This window comes from Cebus imitator, unplaced genomic scaffold (genome assembly GCF_001604975.1).
Source record: "Cebus imitator isolate Cc_AM_T3 unplaced genomic scaffold, Cebus_imitator-1.0 Scaffold140, whole genome shotgun sequence".
NCBI lineage: Eukaryota > Metazoa > Chordata > Mammalia > Primates > Cebidae > Cebus > Cebus imitator.
In genome coordinates this window covers 3,489,780-3,499,130 of record NW_016107455.1, presented here as the reverse complement: position 1 = coordinate 3,499,130, position 9,351 = coordinate 3,489,780, and the positions used below count along the sequence as shown (strand labels likewise).

Genomic DNA, 9,351 nt, shown 5'->3' with positions numbered 1-9,351 from the left:
GTAGAGACGGGGTTTCACCATGTTGACCAGGATGGTCTTGATCTCTTGACCTCATGATCCACCCGCCTCGGCCTCCCAAAGTGCTGGGATTACAGGCTTGAGCCACCGCACCTGGCAAGGAGGGGAATTCTTTAGCTTGGGGAGTTATACAAGACCTCTCTAAAGAGGTGACATTTGGCCAGGCACGGTGGCTCATGCCTGTAATCCCAGCACTTTGGGAGGCCGAGGTGGGTGGATCACCCTGAGGTCAGGTGTTTGAGACCAGCCTGGCCAACATGGAGAAACCCTGTCTCTACTAAAAATACGAAAATTAGCTGAGCATTGTGGCGGGCTCCTGTAATCCCAGCTACTTGGGAGGCTAAGGTAGGAGAATCGCTTGAACCCAGGAGGTGGAGTTTGCAGTGAGCTGAGATTGTGCCACTGCACTCCAACCAGGGCAACAGAGCAAGACTCTGTCTCAAAAAAAAAAGAAAAGAAAACCCAGACCCAAACAAATTGCTGAATTCATCCCTTAACAGATTCTTTTTGTTGTTCTTGTTGACACAGGTCTCACTCTAGGCTGGAGTATAGTGGCACCATCACAGCTCACTGCAGCCTCAACCTCCTGGGCTCAGGTGATCCTCCCACCTCAGGTGATCAACCTCCTGGGCTCAGGTGATCCTCCCAAGAAACTGGGACTAGAGGCACCCACCACCACATTTGGGTAATTTGGAAAAAACTTCTCCGTAAAGATGAAGTCTTACTATGTTGCCCAGGCCTGAACTCCTGGACTCAAGTGAGTCTCCTGCCTCAACCTCTCAAATTGCTGGTATTACAGGCATGGGCCACCACACCCAGACCCTTAACAGATTCTAAGATGCCTTCATCCTGATCTCCAAACCATGCTTCTTGCGTGAACTTCTTGGGTCAGCCAGTCAAGTGGGGGTGAGACTCTTGAAAGGAAGGGCGCTAGGAAACTGCCATCCCATTATCAACTACCAAAAGAACACTGAGGGTAGGTATTCTTATTCCCATTTTACAGATCGGAAAACCAAAGCAAATCTGACATTGAAAAAAAGCCCTTTGAGGGAAATTTTGTACCTATTTAGCTACCAGTTAATCAGCCAGGCCACCTCTCTCCACCCTAACCACTGTAGGGGTGCCAGAACCTCGAGGGAGCTTCATTCCCCTTGGGGTTGCCCACCCTTTTGGGCTGAGCTCTGCAACTCCAAGGATGGCCAATAGATGGCAGAAAAGGTGCATCCAGGGATGGACCCTCCACCCTCCCCTCTCCCAACCCTGTCCTGGGACAGCCTTCAAGCCTTGGCTCCCCAGGTCCAGGGTTTGATAAAGGAGGTTTGAAAGATGATAGTCTCCAACTCTGAAACAGCATTTTAGTTTTTATGACGCTTACAGTGGATTTTAAAAAAACCAAAAACAAACAAGACTCATGCTTCTCTTTTCTTCCTCAAAAATGAACAAACTCAGGCTGGGTACACTGGCTCACGCCTGTAATCCCAGCACTTTGGGAGGCCGAGGTGGGTGGATCACAAGGTCAGGAGTTCAAGACCAACCTGGCCAAGATGGTGAAACCCCATCTCTACTAAAAATACAAAAATTAGCCGGGTGTGGTGGCACACGTCTATAATCCCAGCTACTTGGGAGGCTGAGGCAGAGAATTGCTTGAACCCAGGAGGCGGAGGTTGCAATGAGCCAAGATCCTGCCATTGCACTCCAGCCTGGGTGACAGAGCGAGACTCCATCTCAAAAAAAAAAAAAAAAAACAACAAAAAACGAACTCAGAGCCCAAGCAGATGCGGAAGCTATGCCACTCATTGCCACCCCACTGCACCCTACTGCCCCGACTCAAGGAGTCCTCGGGTTTTAAGGCTGGAAGGTTCTTGCTGGAATGAGAGATCCTCCAGTTCCATCCAGGAAACTGAGATCCAGAGAGCCTCACAGAGGATCAGGGGTAGACCCGATTTCCTGAAAGCCCTGGGGTAAGAGGCAAGAAAGGTGGATGTGAATTGAAGTGGAACCCTCACACGCCTGGCCCTCTGCCCCAGGTTTGTTCGGACTCAGTCTTCCTCTTACCTACACAGCAGGTGGCTGACCCAGGTGGAGAAAGCCCAGGTGCTCACTGCCCAGCTTGGCTAACACGTGGGGCATTTCAAACAGCACAGGCTGGCTCTGAATTGTGGCTTTATCACTTCTTAGCTGGGTGACCATGGACAAGGAACCTAATTCTCAGAGCCTTGAGTTTCTATGTATAAATTAAGCTAATAATAATACCCTTTTTAGGTGGGTCTGGAGGACTGGATGAAAATGTGCTCACTCCCTCTTCTTCCTTCATTGCCTTTTTTTTTTTTTTGAAACAGAGTCTTACTCTGTCACCCAGGTTGGAGTGCAGTGGCACAATGTTGGCTCACTGCAACCTCCACCTCCCAGGTTCAAGCAATTCTCCTGCCCCGGCTTCCCGAGTAGCTGGGACCGCAGATGTGCGCAACCACGCCTAGCTAAATTTTTGTACTTTTCGTAGAGATGGGGTTTCACCATATTGGCCAGGGGGTCTTGAACTCCTGATCTCGTGATCTGCCTGCCTCAGCCTCCCAAAGTGCTGGGATTACAGGTGTGAGCCACCATGCCCGGTCTTTTTTTTTTTTTTTTTTTTTAAGGCAGGGTCTCGCTCTGTCACTCAGGCTGAAATGCAGTTGCATGATCATAGCTCACTGCTGCCTCGAGCTCCTGGGCTAGGCCTACAGGCACAAGCCACCATGCCTGGCTGGTTTTTAATTTCTTTCTTTTTTGTTTTTTTGTAGAGACAGGGTCTTGCTATGTTGCCAAGACTGGTCTTGAACTCCTGGGCTCAAGAGATCATCCCACTTCAGCCTCCCAAAGTGCTGGGATTACAGGCATGAGCCACAGTGCATGGCCCCTACCTTTATTGCTTCTGTTGAGACTCATCTCTTTTCATCTCAGAAAGAGCCCTTTGGCCTCTGGTCTTATCCCCCTTGTTCCCACAATCTATTTTCCACACTGCAGCCTGTCTGGTTTTTCTAAAATTCTGGTTTTCCATCAATAACTCTCTTGTCGAAAGCCCTCCAGTGGCCACCCAGGGAATGCAGGGTGAAGTACTTTTTCTTTTCTCAGCATTCAAAGCCCTTAATAATCAGACTCCTACTATTTCATTAACTTCATCTCTGATCAAAATCATACACAGTCCCAAAACTAATTCCTTGGTTTCACTAGCCCACTCGCTGGCCATGACCCTTCACCCATCTATGTGTTAGTTCAGGCTGCAGCTTTGCCTGAAATGACCTCTTGCACCGTGTTTACTTGGTGAACACCTGTCTGCCTAACACTCAGAATGACCTCTGAAGGTAGAACTCAGCTCTCCCAACCAGGGCCCTGAAGACATCCCGTTCCTAGGGGTTCTTGGACTAGTTACAGTTTGTGAACCTGCTAAAACTGCAGATTTTGACGTGTGTGTGTGCACAAGAATACACATATATGTACTTTTCTGATGATGGGGTCTTGGACTTTCAATAAGGGATCTCAAAGGATCAGTTCCATGACCAAAAAGGTTAGGAAGTTATTTGTCTTGATCTGAATGCTCGTCCTTAACCACTTTTCTGTTTGCATATTATATGTCAATAAAAAGAGGAAAAAATAGGCTGGACCCAGGCACAGTGGGCTCACGCCTGTAATCCCAGTACTTTGGGAGGCTGAAGCAGGCAGATCACCTGAGGTCAGGAGTTCGAGACCAGCCTGGCCAACATGGTGAACCCCATCTCTATAAAAAATACAAAAAGGTAGATGGGCATGGTGGCATGCGCCTGTAATCCCAGCTGCTTGGGGGGTTGAGACAGGAGAATCGCTTGAACCTGGGAGGCAGAGGTTGTGGTGAGACGAAATCATGCCACTGCACTCCAGCCGGGGCAACAGAGTGAGACTCTGTCCCAAAAAAATAGGCTGGGCATGGTGACTCCCATCTGTAATCTCAGCAACTTGAAAGGCCAAGGTAGGAGGATTGCTTGAGCCCAGGAGTACACCACCAGCCTGGGCAACATGGCAAGACCCCTATCTCTGCAAGAAATTTTAAATAGCCAGGCATGGTGCCACACATGTATAGTCCTGGCTACTTGGGAGGCTGAGGAGGGAGGATCACTTGAGCCCAGACAGGAGTTTGATGCTGCAGGCAGCTATGATTGTGCCACTGCATTACAGCCTGGATGATAGAGGGAGACACCCTGTCTCAAAAAAAAAAGAAAAAGAAAAAAATATATATACATATATTTTTTTCTAAGATGGAGTTTCACCATGATGGCCAGGCTGGTCTTGAACTCCTAACCTCAGGTGATCCACCCACCTCGGCCTCCCAAAGTGCTAGGATTACAGGCGTGAGCCACCATGCCCAGTCATGTATATATAAACTATTTTTTTTTTTTTTTTGAGACGGAGTTTCACTCATGTTACCCAGGCTGGAGTGCAATGGTGCGATCTCGGCTCACCGCAACCTCCGCCTCCTGGGTTCAGGCAATTCTCCTGCCTCAACCTCCTGAGTAGCTGGGATTACAGGTACGCGCCACCATGCCCAGCTAATGTTTTTTGTATTTTTAGTAGAGACGGGGTTTCACCATGTTGACCGGGATGGTCTCCATCTCTTGACCTCGTGATCCACCCGCCTCGGCCTCCCAAAGTGCTGGGATTACAGGCTTGAGCCACCGCGCCCGGCCTTAAACTTTTAAAAAATAGATAAATGAGGCCGGGCAAGGCAGCTCATGCCTGTAATCCCAGCACTTTGGGAGGCCGAGGTGGGCAGATCACAAAGTCAAGAGATCGAGACCATCCTGGCCAACGTGGTGAAACCCCATCTCTACTAAAAAAAACACAAAAAAATTAGCTGGGCATGGTGGTGAGCACCTGTAGTCCCAGCTACTCGGGAGGCTGAGGCAGGAGAATCGCTTGAACCCAGGAGGCGGAGGTTGCAGTCAGCCAAGAGCACGCCACTGTACTCCAGCCTGGCGATAGAGCGAGACTCAGTCTCAAAAAAAAAAAGAGATAAATAAATAAAAGATGAATGTTACGAAGCAGCACAGCAGTACAGACAGCTCTCACAACAGCCTTATATTTTTTGCACATTATTGACATGTCCCACTTTTTTTTTCTTGACCACAAGCCCATGAAGGGCAGGTACTGTGCCATCTTTGAACCCCACAGCCTAGCGCCAGTCTTTCATTCCCTAGCTGCCCCATCAATACTTACTACAGATCAGGGCCACAGCCATCCGTAGCAGCTTGAACTGACACTTCATGCCTGACCAGTTCTAGGGAAAAAGGAGAGAGTTCAGTCAGTTCCAGATTAGACCACTCCTCTGCCGGTATGTCTTGCTTAAGAAAATCTGACATTACAGGGGCCAGGCGCGGTGGCTCACGCCTGTAATCCCAGCACTTTGGGAGGCCGAGGCGGGTGAATCACGAGGTCAAGAGATCGAGACCATCCTGGTCAACATGGTGAAACCCCGTCTCTACTAAAAATACAAAAATTAGCTGGGCATGGTGGCGCGTGCCTGTAATCCCAGCTACTCAGGAGGCTGAGGCAGGAGAATTGCCTGAACCCAGGAGGCGGAGGTTGTGGTGAGCCGAGATCGTGCCATTGCACTCCAGCTTGGGTAACATGAGTGAAACTCCGTCTCAAAAAAAAAAAAAAAAAAAGAAAGAAAATCTGACATTAAAATAATGGTGTCTATGAGGTCCTGAATGAGAGGGTTGTGGCTTAGTAGCAGAATACACCACATGGCTGAGATTTTAGGCACCAGCAAGTTTACTTCAGTCATGAAAGCTCCTGAGCTGGACTAACATAGGAAGAGACTCCAGATCTAGGAAAAGGAGAGGCCGTCTAATCTAAATGGACAGAGAACATCTGAGAGCTGCATTCATTGCTGGGCTCCATGGTTGCAAAGGAAGCAGGGCAGCCAACCAAGCAAAGTCAAAGCAGAACCACCAGGATGATAAAAGAGCCCCAAATCCCACAAATGAGGAATGAATGGGGAAGCCAGGATCTTTTAGCTCAAAGAAGAGAAGACTCAGGGGTCAAGTTCATTGTTGTCAAATATCAAATGAGTCAACACAAGGAAAGGGCACATTCGATTCAGGGTAACCTGCAAGCAGAAGACTTGCAATGGATAAAAACTTCAGAGAGAGACTTTTTAGCTCAGAGTAAGTTTCCATTTCTAATAAGCAGAGCTCTCCAGAGATAGAATGATCCATCTTGCAGGGGTTGTGAGTTTCCCACCATCGGGGGTTTCACATCACTGGAAAGGATGCTCCAGAGGAGAACTGGGTGCTAGAGAGGGGGTGGGCCAGGTGGCCTTCAAACAACTCCCTCTCTCCCCCAAGAATCTCAGAGAACTCGGAACCTCCAAAGCAGATAAACAGTACAGTTATTCACCTTACAAAAGGACTTTTCACTTTACAAAAGACTTCCCCACAGGGTTCCTTTGAGAGGCACTCCTGCAGTGCATTCAAAGCACTATACCATTTATACAAAGGTGTCCATGCACAGAAATGAGCCCAGAATCTTCCTGGAACACATCAGCCCCAGGGAAGGAGGGCACAGTCAGGGGACTTTCGTTCCCTCCCACCCACCCAATCCGCCTTTGCTGCCTGGCTCAGGCCCAGCTCAGGGGGCACGTCTGGCACTTCTTTGAGGTTGCAGGAACGTCTGTGAAACTTTACAGAGGCCCTGAACACTGGCACAGATAATAACATCTATGAAAGCTTCAGTCAGGCAAGCAGGACACAGAGCAGATGCCAAAGAGGGGGAAATCCCACAGCCTTCAGTTCTTGCCCACCTCCCCACTTTTCCCCATCCTTCCTCACTGACCAGCAACCCCTTCGTCACAGAAAGTGAGGTGTGGGCCACCCGCGGCCCTGCTTTAGGTGGAAAGTCTATCTTCTCTTGCTGACATGTTCCGTGCTAAGAAGCAGATGGCAGGATGTTTTTGACATCTGCTGGTGTCTGCCCATAGAGGAGGCTTGCCAGGAGACAAGGAACAAAACAGGAGTTGGTGCCCTCCCCTGGACCTAGTGACCCAGTCCAAGCTGGCTCAGTTAGCTGATGGTGGGTGCCACAGCCCCTCTCCAAGTTGAAACCCTAGGATGGGAAGAAACTTGGGAATCACCCAATGGGACATCTCTTCCCAAAGGCGGACACCCACTGCCAAGGAGCCAACAAGATGGCCCTCCAGCCCCCAAGACAGGGTACTTCCTGCCTCCTGAGGAGCCCCGAGAAGGGCTCTCACCCTGGAACAGTTCTTCCTGCTGTTGTTTGCCAGGTTTTCCTTCCCTATAATGTCCCCTCCATGGGTTTCAATTCTCCCTTAAAAGTGATACACGGCTGGGCATGGTGGCTCACATCTGTAACCCCACCACTTTGGGAGGCCGACGTGGGTGGATCACTTGAGCCAGACTCAGTCTCAAAAAAAAAAAAAAAAAAGTGATACCTATGTTCACAGCAGCATTATTCATCATAGGCAAGAGGTGGAAGCCACCCCAGTGTCCATGGATGGATGGATGGATGGATGGATGGATAAATGAAATATACATATATACGTTTGTATATTTGGTTTCTTGTCCACCTCCTCCCTTCCCCCAACTCTTCCTCATTGACCAGCAACCCCTTCTTCACAGAAGGTGAGGTGAGCCACTGCCTTCCCTTTGCAGGTGGAAAGTCTAATCTTCACCTTGCTGACATATTCCAAGCTAAGAAGCAGATGGCAGGATAATGTCACCTGCTGATACATACATACAATGGAATACAATTCAGCCTTAAAAAGGGAGGGGATTCTGACCCATGTTGCAGCATGAATAAACCTGGAGGACCTTATGCTAAGTGAAATAAGGCAATCACAAAAAGCTAAATATTGTATGATCCCACTTATATGAGGTACCTAGAGTAATTAAATTCATGGAGACAGACAGTAGAATCGTGGTTGCTAGGGGCTGGAGGGAGGAGGGGGTAGGGAGTCATTATTTAGTGGGTACAGAGTTTCAGTTTTGCAAGATGAAAAGAGTTCTGGAGACAGATGGCTATGGTCGTACAACAATGTGACTGTACGAATGTGCTTAATGCCATTGAACTGCACATTTAAAATGTAACCGTATACTTTAAGATGCTACATTTTATGTTATGTACATTTATCACAATTAAAAGCAAAGTACGGAAGACTTTTTTTTTTCTTTTTAAGAGACAGGGCTTCAGAATGCAACAATGCAATCATAGCTCACTGCAGCCTCAAACTCCTGGGCTCAAGTTATCCTCCTGCCCCAGCTTCCCAAGGAGCTAGAATTATGGGCATGTGCCACCACATCTGGCTAAATTTTTTATTTTTTAGATATGGAACTTCACTATGTTGCCCAGGCTGCTCTCGAACTCCTGGCTTCAAGCGGTCCTCCAGCCTTGGCCTCCCAAAGTGCTGGAAATACAAGCCAGGTGCTCATGCCCTGTAATCCCAGCACTTTGAGAGGCTGAGGCAGGAGGATTGCTTGAGCCTGGGAGTTTGAAATCAGCCTGGGCAACATGGTGAAACCCTGCATCTATAAAAAGGCCAGGCCGGTCGTGTGCACCTGCAGTCTCAGCTACTTGAGAGGCTGAGGTGGGATGATCGTTTGAGCCCAGGAGGTAGAGGTTGCAGTGAGCTGAGATTGCATCAGTGCACTCCAGCCTGGGCAAGAGAGTGAGACCCTTTATCAAAAATAGTAATAGGCCAGGAGTGGTGGCTCAGGCCTATAATCCCAGCACTTTTGGAGGCCGAGGCGGGTGGATCACGAGGTCAACATTAAGACAATCCTGGCCAACATAGTGAAACTATGTCTCTACTAAAAATACAAAAACTGGCTGGGCGTGGGGGTGCGCATCTATAGTCCTGGCTACTCGTGAGGCTGAGGCAAGAAAATAGCTTGAATTCAGGAGGTGAAGGTTGCAGTGAGCCAAGATCACACCACTGCCTTCCAGCCTGGGCGACAGAGTGAGACTTCACCTCAAAAAAACAAAAACAACAACAAAACACAAAGTGCTGGGATTACAGGCATGAGCCATTGTGTTCGGCCCCCTCTGGGTGAATATCCTTTTTTTTTTTTGAGACAGGGTCTCACTCTATTGCCCACCCTGAAGTGAAGTGGCATGATCACGGCTCACTGCAGCCTTCACCTTCTGGGCTCAAGTGATCCTCCCAACTAGCTGGGACTATAGGCACACTCTATCACACCCAGCTAATTTAAAATTTTTTTGGCCGGGCGCGGTGGCTCAAGCCTGTAATCCCAGCACTTTGGGAGGCCGAGGCGGGTGGATCACGAGGTCAAGAGATCGAGA

At 48.8% G+C, this 9,351-nt stretch overlaps 1 protein-coding gene across 2 annotated transcripts in view; it reads right to left on the bottom strand.

Moving 5' to 3' along the window:
- RHBDL3 (rhomboid like 3) overlaps positions 1-9,351 on the bottom strand; it is a 61,116-nt gene that overhangs the window by 4,146 nt on the left and 47,619 nt on the right. For both annotated transcript variants that reach the window (XM_017542191.2, XM_017542190.2), the window contains one exon: positions 5,245-5,305. In XM_017542191.2, coding sequence (XP_017397680.1) covers positions 5,245-5,305 — 61 coding nt within the window. The remainder of the gene's footprint in view (positions 1-5,244; positions 5,306-9,351) is intronic.